Here is a 17,136-nt window from a genome sequence, read left to right on the forward strand (position 1 = left end):
TACTATCGGATACGAAGGCTGTTCTCCGAGGCTGAACTTTGGGAGTGTCCACTGTCGGGTCGCAGTCGGGTTCCTACCCTACCCGACTTTCAAGCGAGTCTCGGGAAGTTCAGGAGAAAATATAGTAGCTCTGATTGGCTGAGACATGCCTTATCAGTCGGCAAGCTAAAAGGGAAATCCAGAAAACTGAAAGGGGTCTAGTGCAGGCCAGCCAACCCACCGTGGCGCAAGGGCCTTATCTTTGCCCTATGATAACAGCCCAATATCGTAACCTGAGAGTTTCCATGATAAGAACAGCTGCTGACTATCCCCCATTTCCCCCCCAGGATTTCCTCCTTGACGGCTCATGGACTGTGTAGCTATCAGTGAGGATGGGAGATAGATTAAGGGTACATGCGGAGGATGGAGAGTTCTGATAAGTCCTTCTGGGCACAGGAAGATGAGCTTGAGGCCATAAGGGCATAAGTAAAGTAGAAATTCCTCGCGAGAGGACAGGAGCGGTTTCGGACGAGCAAGTCTGGTCTTTGCTTTGCCAAGAGTGCTTGGCTTTTCAGCTCTTCAGACGATGATGATGCATCGAATGTTGACACAGGAGTCAATTGACTGACTCTGAGCAGACATCAATGACGCTGAGATGAAGTCTATTCTACGAAATGATTGCCATGGAGGGCAACTCTCCAGTCTATATGGAGCAGATCTGGGATTCTGGAGCGTCCAGCAAGTTTACCGGTCCACCGAGAGTCGGGGACTGCATGAACATCTCCAGAGTCTGGAACTGGAATATTGCCACTGTACTCTGTACTGTTGAACAGAACATCAAAATCAGTTGCCACGAGATGAGATAAATCATTCTCATCAGTGTTTGGCTGGGGTTATCAACGATCGAGAGGGTTATCAATTACGGCGCCTCTCTCGGGTCCCCTGCTTGTTGCTTTTTCTGCGCAACTCCTGGCACAGTCAGGCAGCGTGAAATACACTCCTAACTAACTAACTACTATCGGAGGAGACAGCTCCTTCGGCAGCCTCATTCAGTGAATAATTTCGATTATTCTTGCCTTGGATCGGGTCCACTCGCCGCCTGCGTCGATCCTGGGATAATCAAATTAGTTATTCGATTGCTCACTATCTTCTCTCTGTATCTTTATCCACCCAACTGGCCCTTCCATCTCCATTCTTGGCTTCTTCTCTCCCGGGATTTATATACCTGACTCCCCGTGGCGTTCTTCTCCACATTCACATCTGCATCACTTACTTCACTTCCCTTCAACAACACGCCCACGATACTTCCCTCGAGAGCTCTATACACACTCAACACCGTCCTCTCTTCCCTCTCGCAGCCATGGCCACCGAAGGCATGGCGCCTTTCACCCCGGAGTACGCCTCCTACAACTGGACTGGCGCTCCTTCGGATTACTCGACTCTCACTACAAACGACCTGGGCGGCGATTCCAGTATGTGACCATTGCAATTGCTATGCAGCCATAATCTAACGCGCTCTCTCTCTCTAGGGGTCGAAAACTTGAACAAATGGTACCAATCCGGTGACCAGGCCTACATCATTGTCGCTTCCGCCATGGTCATGCTCATGATTCCCGGTCTTGGTTTCCTATACTCCGGTCTCGCTCGCCGCAAGTCCGCCCTCAGCATGATCTGGGCCTGCATGGGTTCAATGTGTGTGGTTACTTTCCAATGGTACTTCTGGGGCTACTCTCTGGCTTTCTCTCCCACCGCTACAAATGGATTCATCGGAAACCTGCGCAACTTTGGCTTGATGAAGGTCCTGGCGGATCCCAGCCCTGGATCGCCGCTAGTCCCCAACCTGCTCTATGCTTTCTACCAGGTATGCTTTCCAATCCAACCTATGTAATTTTTGGTTAACCCACGTAGATGCAATTCTGCGGAGTTACCGCTGCCATTATCATGGGAGCTGTCGCTGAGCGTGGTCGCTTGCTCCCCGCCATGGTCTTCACCTTCTTCTGGGCTACAATCGTCTACTGCCCCATCGCCTGCTGGGTCTGGAATGTCAACGGCTGGGCTTTCAACTACGGTGTGCTAGATTACGCTGGTGGTGGTCCCGTTGAAATCTGCTCCGGTCTCTCGGCTCTCGCCTACTCCATGGTTCTCGGTCGTCGCCAGGAGCGCATGATGCTCAACTTCCGCCCTCACAATGTCTCTCTCATCCTGCTCGGCACTGTCTTCCTCTGGTTCGGCTGGCTCGGATTCAACGGTGGCTCGTCTTTCGGTGCCAACCTGCGCGCCACCATGGCGTGCTGGAACACCAACCTGACTGCGGTTTTTGCTGCCATGAGCTGGGTGATTCTCGACTGGCGTCTGGCTCGCAAGTGGTCTATGGTCGGCTGGTGCTCTGGAACCATCTCCGGTCTTGTCGCTGCTACTCCTGCCTCTGGTTTCCTCCCTCCTTGGGCCAGTGTCGTTCTCGGCATCGTGACCGGCATCGTGTGCAACTACTCCACTAAGGGTTTGTATTCGACATCCGCAAATGAAGGAATGGTCTGTGCTAACTTGAGTAGTGAAATACTGGATCCGCATTGATGACTCCATGGATGTGTTCGCTGAGCACGGTGTCGCTGGAATCGTCGGACTTATCTTCAACGCCTTCTTCGCCGACGACGCCATCGTTGGCCTCGACGGAGTCAACACCGGCTCCGAAATGGGTGGCTGGCTCATCCACAACTGGAAGCAGCTCTACATCCAAATTGCCTTCATCGTCGCCTCCTCCGCCTACTGCTTCGTCGTCTCCGCCATCATCGCTTACGCCATCAACGCCATCCCTGGCCTCAAGCTCCGCGCCTCCGAGGAAGCTGAACTCCTCGGCATGGACGATGACCAGCTCGGTGAATTCGCCTATGACTACGTCGAGGTCCGCCGCGACTACCTCGCCTGGACCCCTCAGAAGCACGACCAGCATGCCGACGGCCACGAGGTCCCCGCCGCCGCTCGCTACGGCATCAACGAGCACAGTGACATGATGCTCGACGGCCAAGCACCCACGGGTATGTCCAACAGCCGCGGCAGCGAAGTCTCGGGTATCCAAGAAGTCACAGCAAAGGATGGGGCCCAACGGCCGATCCCGATCGACTCCGAAAAGGTTGCTCCCGCTCCGGCACCGGCCCCATAGAAAAGGCTTGCAACATAGCCTTATTTTGCGAAACATTTTTTTAGCATGTTCATTCTATTTTGTTCGTCTTCCTGCCCGAGATATCCACTTCTGTTTGCTTTTCCCTCACGGACCACACCCCTGGCTGAGCCATTTTGCGACGATACGAAATTTGTATTTGCGGGTTGGGTACAACTCTTTCGCCCTACATAACTAATTTGTTTAGACCGAGTTTGGAGTCTGTTTCAGCAGGCACCCTACCCCTTTTTTAACGCTTGATTGACTTTCTGGATGATATTATTGAAGAGTGAGAACTTTGTATATACTATATACTAATATAGGAGGAGTATTCTCTTTCCAGTTATTTTCATCTGTGGTCTTTGTAGATTCAGCATATAGTATGTAGATGTAACTGACAATTGAATTGGCCGTGCTATGATCTAAATCACCAAGTATATACATATAAACAGCGGAAAGAGAAAAAAAAAGTAGAGTAAAAAAGCAATAGCAAAACCTGGACCCTTAGAATACAGCCATAGCCATCTACCGCCTCACCATCCCCCGAGCCCTCCGCCTCTCCTCAACTCCCAATTTATCAATCACCTCGGCCGTCTCCCCACCTCGAAGCACATCATCCCACTCATCCTCATCCATCCCCATGACCAGTACCATCTGCAGACATCGCGCAAACACCTCCCTGTGCCGATACCGGCCTGCCCCGGACCCAGGAATATCAACAGCTGCGCTGACGAGCCCTGAAATGTCGCGCTCGAGGCGTGTTGCGCCGAGCGCGTTGACGCGGCCGTGGTACGCCCAGAGCCGTTTCTCTAGCAATCGCGCGAGGTACGTCGTTGTTGTGCCGAGGAGGCGGTCGAAGGCCGGTGGGTTGAGGATCCGGGAGAGAGGGTGGAGGAGGTCTGTCCAGGATTTTGAGAAGCGCGGGCGGACGAGTTCGCTGGGGTTGGAGGGGTCGTTGTCGTGGTGGTCTTGAGGGGTTTCGGGGGTGTCGGAGTCCTGGTCTGAGGATGTGTATGTTGTTATGGGTGTGGTGTCGGAGGAGGGCTGGTACTCGATGTCGCGGAAGGCGTCGGAGAGGATGGGGCGAAGGTGGTTCTTGATGATGTTGTTGAAGATCACTTGGATGCCGTCGTTGAGAAGGTCGGTGACTTTGGCTTCAAAGGTCGTGGAGAGGGAGTTTAGGGTTTGGGTGACGAGGATTGCGTCTGATGGGGAGGGGAAGAGCGTGGCTAAGTGTTTGGTTTCTTCGGGTTGGCCGTCCGGGCCGGTGATTGTTTTCTTGGACTCAGTGATGTTCTGGATGATGCGCCGGATGTAGTCGACTGCTACGTCGAGGTTGTTGATCAGTACCAGGAAGGAGATAACGATGTGCTCAGGAGGCGAGGCGCCTTGGTGTGGGGCGCGGGGGTAGCATTCGTCGCGCATCTTGCGTTGAGTCATCCCTATGAAGTCGGAACCGAGCACACGGGATAGAGTTGGGACAACGTTGGTGACGACGCTGATTTGTGATGTTGCGAGGGACTGCTGTAGGACCTTGTTGACAATGTACATAATGTCGTCGACTGCGGAGGTGATATGCGGGGGCTCCGCCTTCAATGGCCGCTGCGGGTTGAGCGTCAAGCCTGAAGGCTGCTCATCTAGCTGGAAAGCTTTTTCAACTGACCGGCGGAAAAAAAAGGTCGTCATGGTGTTGAAGGGCGAGACCAGGCGGTCCCCAATTTTCCTCTGTAGTGTCGACTCTACCAAGAATCGGGGTTGTTTGAACTTGTCCTCGTCGTTGGGCTAGAAAGGTCAGTTGGTTTGATTATGGTAAAGGAGAGAGACATACACTGCAGGTCTCTGACAGGAATCGAGTGTAGAGCGACCATCGACCCAGCATGACTGTCATTTCGTTCAATAGCCCGTCTATCTCTTTCATGTCGACCCCTTCGTCTTCGGCAGCACCATCCCGGGTGGACGGAGAGTTCGATCGCGGCGTTGCAGTACGTTGTTGCGGGAGAAAGCTTTGGACCAAGAAGGTAAATGCATACGACTTGATGTCCGTCAGTTTGCGGTCGATATGCCGCTCATCACTCCAGGTATCTAGAACAATTCCACCTTGGACATCGGCTTCTAGTTGTAAACGCTCAATGACCCGGTTCATCTTCCGAGGGCCATAGTGGCGCTCGACAAGCCCTCTATGCCCATCAACTATCTGCGCGATATGCTCGAACAGCTTGGTAAGGGTGTTGGCGTAGAAGAAATCATCCTGCTGACCGGTCCCGGTATTGAGGTTTGACCGTGCCCGTGCTGCTACTCCCTGACAGACATACCGCCCATATACATCCAAGCCCACTTCGGAACGTCCAATCAAAGGAAATAGTTTGAAGAACCGCGTAATCTTAGCCCCGTTATTCTCCTTGACAGCCTTCTCGAACTCGCGCAGAAAAAGCCCGCACAGGGACTCGGCCGCATTGTCCAGCGTCACGTTTGGTGGATCCGGGACCTCCGCCGTAGGTACCATCTCCGCTGCAAAGGTACCCTGGACCACCTCCGAAGGCACCTTAGACGCCCGATCCAGATAGCTAGCTGCTCTCTCCCAATCTTGCGGTGCTCCCATTGACCCTGCGACTCCGAGCACGCAGGCTTTCAGTTCCGAGACCTGTTCTACCATCTCCAGAGTATGCTTCACCCTTGCCTGTTCTAGATCTAGACGTCGGACGGCGCTCGAAATGCGGTCTGCGGTTGCGGCGGCCCCCGAGAGCATGCCATGGCTGATTGCTCGCGTGGTGCTGGTTTGAGAGCCGAGGTGAGCGCGAAGAAGATCCAATCGACCAAGTTCTCGCGAGAAGTCCTTCTGTGAGGCGACAAGGGCATCCAGGCGGGCTGTCACGGCGACTTCCTGTTCGTGCAGGTGGGTCAAGGTGGCCTTGATTTCGGCGACGGAACTGGCATTGTAGATCTCGGATGGCGGGGAGGTTGAACTCGAGGCCGGGATGGTCGGCGGAGGAGCGGAAGAGCGCCCATTGGCCGCATTAGGCGCGGGATCAGACATAGTCCCGGTAGCGACAGCAATTGGGGCAGGGTTGCAATGTCAACAATAGGCGGAGTATAGGAGAGATCGTTTGCTGGGGAATCAGCAATGTGGCAGAAGTCAAAGGCGGTGAGAGCAGCTGTCTAGAAGGTCCTTGAGCCTAGGCAACTTCTCTGACTCGCACGATGGCCGTAGACCAAGAGGCCGAGGAAAAGTAATAATAGACTCATATCGCTGGAACCAAGTGATACTTCCTTGAAGTCAAGATCAGACAACAAAGTCAAGATGGCGAAGCGGATCTGATGCCTCAGGCATATGCCGCGATTAGGCAAAATCAAACGTCATACTGCAAGAGAGCAACCCCTCCATACTTCTTGTTGACTATATAACAGACTGTTTCTCAAGCGTCGCAAGCGCATATACAATAGAAATCTTTGTGTCTTGTCGTTACGGTCACAATTGGGCGCCGCCGCAGAGCTAGACTCCAGAACGACAGGCCCAAGTCTGGCCGACTGCCGCGCAGGATGGGCAATGAATCGTCTACTGTCATAGACCAAAGTACACCTCCGTCGGTGCTCGACGCGCGTACCGTAGATGCTGTCGTGAAGTATATCAAGGAGAACAATGTGCGGAAAGTGGTGGTCATGGTATGTCACGATAGCTCAACTACCCCTCACCCGCTTCGACAGCTAACGCGAATGTCTCTAGGTCGGTGCGGGCATCAGCACATCGGCCGGTATTCCTGATTTTCGATCCCCGGACACGGGTATATACTCAAACCTCATCCTTCTGGACCTACCGGACCCCGAGGCCGTGTTCGACATTAGCTTCTTCCGAGAGAACCCTAAGCCATTTTATGCTCTAGCCAAAGAGCTCGCCCCCGGACAATACAGACCTACGATCGCGCATTCCTTCATCAAACTACTATACGACAAAGGCAAACTCCTGAAACACTTTACTCAAAACATTGACTGCTTGGAGCGATTGGCGGGCGTGCCCGGCGATCTTATTATCGAAGCACACGGGAGCTTTGCGACCCAGCGCTGTATTGACTGCAAAGCGGCATATCCGGAGGATTTGATGAAGGAGGCGATTGCAAAAGGTGAGGTTCCGTATTGTGGAGAGTGCAAAGGACTAGTGAAGCCGGATATTGTCTTCTTCGGAGAAGCCCTGCCCCCATCGTTCTTTGACAACAGGACACTTCCTGAGGAAGCAGACTTATGCATTGTCATGGGGACAAGTCTGTCTGTGCAGCCTTTTGCTAGTCTGCCTTCTTTTGTTGCAGATGGTGTTCCCCGCGTTCTCATCAACCGTGAGCGAGTCGGGGGCTTGGGGTCTCGACCGGATGATGTTCTCATCCTGGGCGACTGTGATGATGGAGTGAGGAAATTTGCGCGAGCTTTAGGGTGGGAAGAGGAACTTGAGCGGCTGTGGGAGGAAGCCAACCCGAACAAGAAGTCGCGGGAGGAAGAGCTCGCCCCTCCTCAAACGCGAGAGGAGCGGCTTGAGAGTGAGATCAGCCGCTTGACTGCAGAGGTAGACAAGACGCTAGAAATCTCCGACGCCTACCAGAAAAAGGTCAGAGAACGTCTAGAGGGGGGGGCGAGCAACGGGGTCACAGGGTTGACCCACGTATTTCCGCACCTTGCTCCAAAATAAAGTCGCAAGATTGAACATGGCGTCGGGCGTTTACACTGCTTGAGGATGATAAATATGATAGATAATGAGGTACGGGTTGATAAATATCAGTATTGTACATTATTCATTCTCGTTCGGCTTAGGAATTGGTGTTAGTACTGCTACACAGCTGTCGGGGTCAGTGCGTTGAACGCTATCATGAACGCCTTTTCCAGAGCCCAGTCATCACATTGGATACTCTCGAGGCAGAGTGGAAAGCCGATGGGAGCGACGGTGTCCACGAAGAACTGGAGAGTCAGCCTGGTTTGAGTGAAGGTCAAGAAGGCATACCGAATTCTCAGTGTAGAACCGGGAAAACCCCTCCTGGAGCCCATTTCGGTGGTCTTTGCTGAAATCAGATGCGTCTTCTGCGAGGTCCGTATAGAACGAGATGCTCGTGATCACAAACTACATATAGTAACAGTGTTGTCAGTAGGTATGCAGTCTCCTGTAAAAGGGAGTGGAGTTACCGTGTGATAGATCTGACAGAGGACGAATTGAATGGACTCATCGCACGAGCTGGAGAAGAGTTGTTGAATGGTGTTTGGCCCTGGAGCTGTGACTTTGCCGAAGGAGGTGACGACATCCTATCAGGCTCACATGAGTAAACCTAAGGTACCTTGAAACATGGTGGATTAGGATGCCAGGGTCTTACCGTGAAAGTGATGTTGCCTTCCTTCTCTCCAGCACTATCCAGTAAGGTAGCAGTAGCTCTGAGACCAAGGTCGAGTTCTAGGAGTCGATTTACGATAGAGGACTCGATCGTAGGCACCACTGTCGTCGCTGTAACTGACGCAGCCAAGATAGAAAGGAGAAGCTTTGTTAGCATGCTCAACATCCTGATGGCTGTACACTAGGTAATACTCTGTTGTAAGGTGTTGTTGACGTAGGGCAAAGGGAGAATGCATTCTGTCTTATGTACAGGAGAATCGAGTAGCTTTGCTCAGTTTGACGCAGTTTAAAAGCTACCTCCATCCAACCAGGCAAGAGATATAAGCTTCGAGTGGTGCGGAACGAAGAGGCCATATAACTATCCAGAGTATCATATGTCATATGACGGACTCCTGCTGCTGGTGGGAGGCTAACAGAGGTAAAAACTGATAGTTCAGCCTTGGCTTATATAGAAAAAGCAATACCGATGATCTGCTTGGTCATGATTATTGTCACTACTGGTACTGAGTCCTCAGTCCTGACCGGTGAGTAGATAGTAGTTAACAATACGGATGTGGGGTTGTTGTGCTTTCCATCCTTCCAGACCCTCACTGCCTCTGCTATCAGGTAGACAAACTCCCCCACCCTTCCAATTCCCTCTTCCTTTCACCGTCATCTCTTACTCATCTTCTCTCCAACTCCTCTCTTCTTTCTCCCCCCCCCTCCCTTTAATAAGCGTTTCTTTTCTTCAATTCTATCCAATCCATACTCCCCTCTATCCTATAATCTACTACTTTCGCCAAAAATGGTCGGAGTTGGCCCCAAACGCCGTCCCTCCCGTAGGGGTACGTCACCCCCGCTACCCCTCCGAAGTTCCCCTAAAAAGACAACCAAGCTGATCGTGTCTCTTAGGGTCCATGACCGACCTGCCTCAGGATCTTCTGGAGCAGATTAAGTACTTTGAAGAGGTCTTTACCGTAGACACTGCAAAGCTCAAGGAGATTGTCAACCACTTTGTCAAGGAGCTAGAGAAGGGTAAGTGACGTAAACATGGAGATTGGTAGAACAGCACTAATTGCACCCGGTCTCTAGGTCTTACCATCGAGGGTGGTAATATTGTAAGCTTCGAAGCGCAATCCTGCTATTCTCGGAACTGACGACTCAGCCTATGAACGTCACATGGGTTCTAGGATTCCCCGATGGCCAAGAACAAGGCACATTCCTTGCCCTCGACATGGGTGGCACCAACCTACGTGTTTGCGAGATCACCCTAACACAGGAGAAGGGCGGCTTTGACATCTTTCAATCCAAGTACCGAATGCCCGAGGAGCTCAAAACTGGCACAGCGGAGGAGCTGTGGGAATACATTGTCGACTGCGTTGAACAATTCGTCCAATCCCACCACGAAGGCGAGAACCTATCCAAGCTGCCATTGGGCTTCACCTTTTCATACCCTGCCACCCAAGATTATATCGATCATGGTGTTCTTCAGCGATGGACTAAGGGTTTTGACATTGATGGAGTTGAGGGGGAGGATGTCGTTCCTCCCCTCGAAAAGATCTTCAAGGAGAGGGTGCGACGTCGTCAAGACAACTGGCCTAGTAAATGCTGACTTGGAGCGCAGGGCCTCCCCATCAAGGTTGCCGCCTTGATCAACGACACCACTGGAACCCTCATTGCTTCATCCTACACTGACACGGATACAAAGATTGGCTGCATCTTCGGCACTGGTGTTAATGCTGCGTACATGGAGGATGCCGGCTCCATTCCTAAGCTGGCCCACATGAACCTGCCTCCTGACATGCCCGTTGCCATCAACTGCGAGTACGGCGCCTTTGACAATGAACATATCGTGCTCCCCCTCACAAAGTACGACCACATCATTGACCGCGACTCACCCCGACCGGGCCAGCAGGCCTTCGAAAAGATGACTGCCGGTCTGTACCTGGGTGAGATCTTCCGTCTGGCTCTAGTTGATCTCCTGGACAGCCGCCCCGGCCTTATCTTTCAAGATCAAGACACCTCACAGCTCCGCATCCCCTACCTGCTCGACTCATCCTTCCCCGCCGCCATCGAGGAGGACCCCTTCGAAAACCTGCTGGAAACCGCAGAGCTTGTCCAGACTAAGCTCAAGATCAAGGCAACTCGCTCAGAGCTGGAGATGATGCGCCGCCTAGCCGAACTCATTGGTACCCGTGCCGCTCGCCTCTCCGCCTGCGGTGTGGCCGCCATCTGCACGAAGAAGAACATTGAATCTTGCCACGTCGGAGCTGACGGCTCCGTCTTCACAAAATACCCCAACTTCAAGGCCCGTGGCGCCCAGGCTCTCCGTGAGATTCTTGACTGGGCCCCTACCGAGAAGGACAAGGTCATCATCCAGGCTGCCGAGGATGGATCTGGTGTTGGTGCGGCCCTGATTGCCGCTTTAACCCTGAAGCGCGTCCGTGCAGGCAACTTGGCTGGTATTCGCAACGCGCAGGAAATGCAGGCTCTGTGCTGATTTGCACGTTTATGATGGGGTGATGGTTAGGGATGAAAATACTCGTGCTCTAGGTAGATGTACAGAGTTCATATACCGCGGGCTTCATGATTCAGCCTTGCGAGAAATAAAATAGTCATAGATATGGGCTAGACTTGTTAGATAAATATATATATCTTTTATGGTATAATAGGGCTGTACCACCACATCCAGCATGATCTATTTTGATTCACACATATATAAACTACATGCTCGATATATCTTTCAGACTCTGCAAAAGTATACTCACCCCTGGATCTGCCACAACCGAATCCTCCCCCGATCGTTTCCAACAGCCAGATATTCGGAGTTTGGCGATATAGCTACAGAACACACTCTACCCAGCGGCGTGCTCTGCGTCGGCCAGTTACGGTAAACTGTGCAAGAAGGCAAATGCACCAGCCTAAACGCATCCTTCTTCGTCTCACTCGCCATAGCCATGAACTGCCCGTCCGGCGCAAACTCAATCTGTGTAATGGTGGTAACCAACTGATCAAGCGCACGGAGGGGTTCAGGATTCTTAGAAATGGCCGTTGAAATGTCGGTTTCCTTCTTGGAGTGAACAAGGGAGGCGTAGGCCGTTGCCCAGGCACTGCGGTCGTAAATGTTCACGATACCGGACTTACTACCGATAGCGACGTAGCGGTCGCCGCCGAGGGACGACTGGGAAATTTCGCCGCCGAGACGGAGCACGGTGGTACCAACGCCGCCAGCGTCCTTCCATCTCGCGACGATGCGGTTGAGTTGCCCATCCCATTCGGAGACTTCACCGTTCAAGTTTGCGGCTGTGATCCCCTCGCCGTTGCGCCACCAAGCGAAGTCTGCGACGCCGCCGCGGCCGTCGATGCGGACTTGCGCAATCCATTGCGATGTCGCGGCGTTGTGGATGTTGATCACACCGCCGCCTTTCCTTGATGAACCGATGATGCCAATGTATCGGCCACAAGGGGAGAGTTTGAAGTGTTCCATGGACTTTTGTTCCTCGCGGCGGTCGGCGGAGCCGTTGATTTTGTCGACTTTGCCGCTGTTCAGGTTCCAGATGTGGAAGAAGCGGCGCCGGCCGGAGGCGTAGATCTGGTTGCCGGAGTGAGAGGAGAAGGCGGAGGTTGTGATGGGAGTCTGGCGAATGTGGAGGGATGTAAGGAGGGGGTTTGGCGATGGGGCATCGGGGGCGACGTGGTGAATGAAGAGCGTTGAGGCTGGACCCGAGGAGAGAATTAATGGGTAGTGAGGGTGGAAGGAGAGAGAGGTGACGGCGGACTGGACGTAATGGTTGGTTAGCTAAAGAAAAAAACATATCACTCGGTGTAGGCTTACAGGCTGGTCCTTTCCAATATCCTTTAGTCGCTGTATGCCAATAACTTCCTTGCGCAGCTTCGGCCGGCCGCCTGTTGGGCCTGTGGTTTGGATCTTTGTGAAATCGACGTTCTGCAACAACTTTGCAAGTGGCTGCGCCGACATTCCCTCCTCCCCATCGGTATCCATCTCTTCGAGACGGTCAGAGTCATCGTCATAGTCATTCGTCTGCTTGTTGGCCATTGGATTGGCCCAGTCTGGTGTAGGGTGCAGCTGTAAGTATTGCCTGCGCAACCGGCGGATGTACTCCTTTCCACTAATGACATCCTCCGACTCGGCAATGCGCAGTTTCCTCAATTTCTTGTCGCTGGCTAAAGAGATAGTGATGCGCTCATCATCACTGTCATGCCACACCGGGGGTAGCTCATCCAATTCGTCGTCTTCATTCTCATGTCCGGCAGGCGTAGCGGGAGAACCAAGATCTGCAGATACCGGACCGGCTCCGGAGTCGAGGAAAAAAAGCTATTCCAACGATTAGAATGAGTGATCGAGTATTAAACCTTGTTTCCTTGACATACATCATCATCTGCAATATCCTCCAAATCAACGTCCTCCTGATTTCCCTCTTCTTCATCCGCGCTCGGGTCGGAAAGTGTCGTAAGAGCTAGCGAATCAAAGTCTTGTCCAGTCTTTAATGCGCTTTGAAATGCGTCACCGTCGCCAAAAAGCAGACTCTCTAGCTTCTTCTCCGTTGCATCCTTCTCCAAGACTGCCTCCTCGCGGCTGTTCTTCTGCTTTAAGGCCGTCTTGGACATTGTGGGCCAGATATGTATTCTGTGTTTGAATATAACTTCAGGTACGCAATTTTCTGTAAGAATCGCTTGTTAAAGAGTGAGAAAAGGCGGGTGGCTAGCCTTGACTCGAGATGTGCTGCGGAGGAGTTCATGATCCCCAAGCCGACAAAATAATTTTTCTTCTGCGTGGCAGAACTTGGCGGTGCGGATAGCGGTGAAATTCCAGACAAGCCTGACGCACCAACAGCCATACGTACTGTGCTACAACGTTAAGGCATACCCGTCACCTTGCTGACCCACGACGCTGGAACTAGTACCCAAAGGACAAATCTAGTATAATGAAACGATATATGCTAACTGATCTAATGAGGCCCCTAAACGCCAACTCATAACGCCATAAAGCCAATCATCGAAGACGTTTCTGCGTACATTTACTTTCGTGACGACGCCATATCATGGTCATCGCCTGATGAACCGCTTCCCTGCACATGGACCTGGTTGAGCTCCGATGAGTCGACTCGGGCCAAGTCTTCTTTGGTCCGCAGAGAGCGATGTATCGCCCTTGGGTCATTTCTGCGGGGGCTGTCGTCCCCGGAATCTTCATCGTCATCTAGGCCGGCTAATAGCGCATGGCGGTCATCCCGGTCGTGGTCGTCTTCGCTGCCCTCATTTTCCAGATTGTCGTGGGACAGCGGCTTCTTGATGAATATGTCGATTATATAGTATTGAATCGCATTCATGATGACGGGAAAGAGCAGCATGACGAAAATTATCTGAATAGCAGTGTTGCCTTCGGTCCATCGCAAGGCCCAGTCGCCCACTTTGACAATGAAAGGTATCATCTGGATGAGGAAGAAAACACACGTCTTCATCCCTAGAAGACCTATGAAGTATATAATCGATTGTTTGAACCACCAGGCGAGACGCGGCGGCTGGCCGTAGTTTCCGGATTCAATGGACTCGGGAGGATTCGCGAGAGGCGTATACATCGCTAAGCGGTTTAGGAAGTGGAGGATAAAGATCAAGATCGGTATGCCAAGTGTTGTCTAGTAAGACCATTAGTAGCCGCTTCATATGTTTAATGAGTCAAAGAGTGGGCAAAACACACATCAATACCCAAGTTCAAGAGATAGAACGAACATGGATTGGGCTTGTATTTGCTTGTGATCTCGAACTGCCCAGCAGAGAACATAGACATCAGCAGGTTCAGCAGGTGTAACATCGACGAGCCAAAAACCTGCTTGGACGCATCAAATGCCCACACCTTCACCGGACGTTGGGGGCGCTCCCTCCATCTCTTGTAGACAAGCGACAACAGAGCCAACATCCCTAGTGACGCCTGAACAAGCAGTGAGAATGACCCAAGAAGTTTGCACTCTCCGTTGTCATCATCATCACCAAAAAAATCGGAGCTTGAGGAATATGGAGAAGGTTTCGGCGATGGCACCGCGGGGGATGGAGTTATGACGGCACCAGTAGTAGGAGCCGAGGCATTGACCCCAACACTGAGGAAGGCGAATATGAGAAGAGCTGCGGGCCTTGACGAAACAGACAGAGGGGCCATGACGAAGGTCAGAATTGGCGTCGTCGGGCCTTGCGAAAAGAGAGGGCTGGGATAGGAGAGCCCAAGTGAGGTGAGGCCGAGAGTAGTCGTGCGGTGATACAGTGGTGCAAGTGACTCAGTAGAGGAAGACGGATGAGTGGATTTCGTGGGATAGGTGGAGATGAGGAAAGACCCTCTTGCCAGCAAGAAACCTGAGCCAGCCAGGTAGGAATCTTTGAGAATATGTAGTCAGTTGAGGAGGAGGAGGAGGAGGAGGAGGAGAAGGAGGGATGACTGACTTCACAGCCCCCGCAAAAAAGCAGGCTGTGGCGGACTGGCGGTTGGTCTGCTACTACTGGATTAGGTTAGTGTCTTCCAATATACCCATGCTGACACCTGAGGCACCATGTGTCGGGCGATATCACCAGTCACGACGGCGTTGGAAGACTTTCGGTCTGGCCTGGCAGCAACTTAAGTTGGTATTGAGATATAACTCTTGCTGTAACATCAGGGGTTATTGTTGTCTCATCAGCATCAAAAAAATTAAGATCTCAAGAGGGTCTCTGTGTGTCTCACGGGCAACATTAGAAAGACATGTGAGGAGTTTCCCAGTCCGTACCATTCATGCCAGGCATACTCCGTACAGTTTGAGCCAAGACAACGAGATACTGCTCCCTTACCCTGAGTATGCATCACGCTCTGCAAAGCGCGGGTACATGAATGTCGCCTAGGTAGTAGGTACGTACCATTTACGACACGAACTAATGCTTGAGCTGTGGGCCTGCGTGGCTGGGCCATCTACTGCAATGCCACGCAAGTGGATACGGTTTTACATCAAAAGCTCACGATGTTAGGTCGCCCCTAGCTATGAGTGACCCCATAAATAGCCGCTTATGTTAAGCTTATAGACCACTGTAGATACACTACGCAGATCTTTGAGATCTAGGAGCCTTACTAGACCTATGAACAGGGTTGGGCGTGGAGCAACTGCCACAGCGCTGCTCCCTACAACCGGATACTACACAGTGCAATTTTATGCCTCATAGGTTTGCCCGCACCATCAATGATGGCCGGCAGTCGATAAGATGATATTGATAGCAGTAACTGAATGTTGTGGCAGTACTGATCCAGCCTGAAAAAAGTCCCACCGTCTTCCTGGTAAAGGAGCCAGAGAAGCGTGTCATTCTACCTGCCAGCCCTCAAAACCCATGAACAAGAGCCATGAAACCCATATGAGTGAGCAAAAACTGAACGCCGAAAACCCCGCAGCCGACCAAAGATAGCGCACGCCCTTGTGCCTTGCAAAGAGCGCAAAGGACACAGAGAGCAAGCGAGAAAAGGAAATCGTCACATCATTCTATACCATGTTGCTGTTTGAGACGTTCCAAATTCTCTTGCCTTTCCGCCAGGTCCTCCTTCGACTTGAGCATTTTCTCCGGCTGATGATATAGGACTAAAAACACGGAGCAAGTCAGTAGATAATCTTTGACTACCGACCCCAGCCCTCGATCGCATGCGCAGACGTACCGACGAGATATCTGTTCTGGAAGTTGAATCCATTGAGCTTATCGCATGCCTGTTTGGCGTCGTGGACGTCTTCATATACAACAAACGCGGTCCCCTTGGAGTTGTTGGCAATTCCTTGACGTATTTGTCTGGAGAGCAAGATCTTTAGCGCATTGAAGGAATAATAAACGACATCTGGGGTAAATGTTACCGGATAGGCCCGAATTTTCCGAAAAGGTCAAAGAGTTGCTCTGCAGTCACGTTGTAGCTATTTCCTGGTCAGCATTTTCAGTCGACAGAAAACGTAGAAAGATCGCTTGATACGGCCGGGGGGAGTCAGGCGACAGCGGGAGCGGCATACTTGAGGTTCTTGACAAAGAGAATCCTAGGAAATGTCAGTATCTCCAAACCTAGCGTGAAGAATCAACCTGAACGGTCGGCCAGGGGCACCGTGATCTCTCCGTCCTTATGAAGGCAGTAAATCGAGAGGGGTATGCTTGAGACCTACCGATTGGCTTCGGGGGCGAGCTTCCGGCTCATCCTCAAGCGAAAAGGTGTCAGAAAAAGAAAATAGTGAGTTGGTAGAAAACGAATCAGAAACCCAGATGGGGTTTGAGTCTGATTAAATAGGGAAGGGGAGAGAGAGGAGGAGAAAGTAGAAGGAGGGCAAAGAGGAGAACTGGAGAGGTCGAGAGAGACGAGTTGGTCGCGAAGTTCGGAGGAGAGCCTGCGTTTCCTGTTTGGGACTAGTCGATTGAAGGCATCGGAGCCTCATACAGACAATTAACGGCAGTATGGTGGGAACAAGTAGCGTCAATGGGTTATTAGCTCTTGAGTACAGAAGGAAGATCTTCCTAAACAAAGTTCTCAATTCTTTTTTTATCTTTCTGTCAAAGGTAGAGTCAAGCCTAGTACTACAGAATAGACACTCCGTACCGCAAGCAATCTTATGCCTGAGGCATCAACGGACCTCTCTTCCCTTGCGGTGCTTCCTTCTGCAGC

At 51.9% G+C, this 17,136-nt stretch overlaps 9 protein-coding genes across 9 annotated transcripts; 3 read left to right on the plus strand and 6 right to left on the minus strand.

Moving 5' to 3' along the window:
* Positions 1 to 252: 252 nt before the first annotated feature.
* BJY04DRAFT_146494 (uncharacterized protein) lies at positions 253 to 558 on the minus strand. Its single transcript, XM_073708798.1, has one exon. It carries the CDS (start codon positions 461 to 463, stop codon positions 305 to 307), a length of 159 nt encoding a protein of 52 aa, XP_073575163.1. The 5' UTR covers positions 464 to 558; the 3' UTR covers positions 253 to 304.
* A 534-nt stretch (positions 559 to 1,092) lies between these two features.
* On the plus strand, positions 1,093 to 3,498 carry BJY04DRAFT_146473 (ammonium transporter). The gene is made up of 4 exons (XM_073708797.1): positions 1,093 to 1,451; positions 1,509 to 1,840; positions 1,888 to 2,479; positions 2,532 to 3,498. Exons 1-4 carry the CDS (start codon positions 1,340 to 1,342, stop codon positions 3,137 to 3,139), a joined length of 1,644 nt encoding a protein of 547 aa, XP_073575164.1. The 5' UTR covers positions 1,093 to 1,339; the 3' UTR covers positions 3,140 to 3,498.
* Positions 3,398 to 5,803, minus strand: BJY04DRAFT_180715 (Golgi transport complex subunit COG4). Its single transcript, XM_073710105.1, has 2 exons — positions 4,965 to 5,803; positions 3,398 to 4,918 (listed from the first exon to the last, which is right to left on the minus strand). The coding sequence occupies exons 1-2, from the start codon at positions 5,787 to 5,789 to the stop codon at positions 3,662 to 3,664; spliced, it is 2,082 nt and encodes a 693-aa protein (XP_073575165.1). The 5' UTR covers positions 5,790 to 5,803; the 3' UTR covers positions 3,398 to 3,661.
* Positions 5,804 to 6,673: 870 nt separating this feature from the next.
* On the plus strand, positions 6,674 to 7,808 carry BJY04DRAFT_205499 (SIR2 family NAD-dependent protein deacylase; the record flags this gene model as incomplete). The annotated part of the gene is made up of 2 exons (XM_073713603.1): positions 6,674 to 6,796; positions 6,858 to 7,808. The coding sequence occupies 2 exons, from the start codon at positions 6,674 to 6,676 to the stop codon at positions 7,806 to 7,808; spliced, it is 1,074 nt and encodes a 357-aa protein (XP_073575166.1).
* Positions 7,809 to 7,876: 68 nt separating this feature from the next.
* BJY04DRAFT_180722 (uncharacterized protein) lies at positions 7,877 to 8,914 on the minus strand. The gene is made up of 4 exons (XM_073710106.1): positions 8,482 to 8,914; positions 8,297 to 8,413; positions 8,118 to 8,234; positions 7,877 to 8,074 (listed from the first exon to the last, which is right to left on the minus strand). Exons 1-4 carry the CDS (start codon positions 8,662 to 8,664, stop codon positions 7,949 to 7,951), a joined length of 543 nt encoding a protein of 180 aa, XP_073575167.1. The 5' UTR covers positions 8,665 to 8,914; the 3' UTR covers positions 7,877 to 7,948.
* Positions 8,811 to 11,109, plus strand: BJY04DRAFT_146505 (putative hexokinase Kxk). The gene is made up of 5 exons (XM_073708799.1): positions 8,811 to 9,322; positions 9,390 to 9,512; positions 9,570 to 9,595; positions 9,643 to 10,050; positions 10,102 to 11,109. The coding sequence occupies exons 1-5, from the start codon at positions 9,283 to 9,285 to the stop codon at positions 10,975 to 10,977; spliced, it is 1,473 nt and encodes a 490-aa protein (XP_073575168.1). The 5' UTR covers positions 8,811 to 9,282; the 3' UTR covers positions 10,978 to 11,109.
* BJY04DRAFT_146510 (WD40 repeat domain-containing protein) lies at positions 11,110 to 13,311 on the minus strand. The gene is made up of 3 exons (XM_073708800.1): positions 12,870 to 13,311; positions 12,313 to 12,813; positions 11,110 to 12,255 (listed from the first exon to the last, which is right to left on the minus strand). The coding sequence occupies exons 1-3, from the start codon at positions 13,104 to 13,106 to the stop codon at positions 11,242 to 11,244; spliced, it is 1,752 nt and encodes a 583-aa protein (XP_073575169.1). The 5' UTR covers positions 13,107 to 13,311; the 3' UTR covers positions 11,110 to 11,241.
* On the minus strand, positions 13,312 to 15,036 carry BJY04DRAFT_146538 (STIMATE family protein). The gene is made up of 3 exons (XM_073708801.1): positions 14,928 to 15,036; positions 14,194 to 14,861; positions 13,312 to 14,131 (listed from the first exon to the last, which is right to left on the minus strand). The coding sequence occupies exons 2-3, from the start codon at positions 14,647 to 14,649 to the stop codon at positions 13,517 to 13,519; spliced, it is 1,071 nt and encodes a 356-aa protein (XP_073575170.1). The 5' UTR covers positions 14,650 to 14,861; positions 14,928 to 15,036; the 3' UTR covers positions 13,312 to 13,516.
* Positions 15,037 to 15,980: 944 nt separating this feature from the next.
* On the minus strand, positions 15,981 to 16,674 carry BJY04DRAFT_214685 (putative pre-mRNA branch site protein p14; the record flags this gene model as incomplete). The annotated part of the gene is made up of 5 exons (XM_073715278.1): positions 15,981 to 16,081; positions 16,156 to 16,283; positions 16,346 to 16,402; positions 16,496 to 16,519; positions 16,643 to 16,674. The coding sequence occupies 5 exons, from the start codon at positions 16,672 to 16,674 to the stop codon at positions 15,981 to 15,983; spliced, it is 342 nt and encodes a 113-aa protein (XP_073575171.1).
* Between the last annotated feature and the right edge of the window lie 462 nt (positions 16,675 to 17,136).

The sequence above is a fragment of the Aspergillus karnatakaensis genome (genome assembly GCF_047715665.1).
Source record: "Aspergillus karnatakaensis strain CBS 102800 unplaced genomic scaffold BJY04scaffold_7, whole genome shotgun sequence".
NCBI lineage: Eukaryota > Fungi > Ascomycota > Eurotiomycetes > Eurotiales > Aspergillaceae > Aspergillus > Aspergillus karnatakaensis.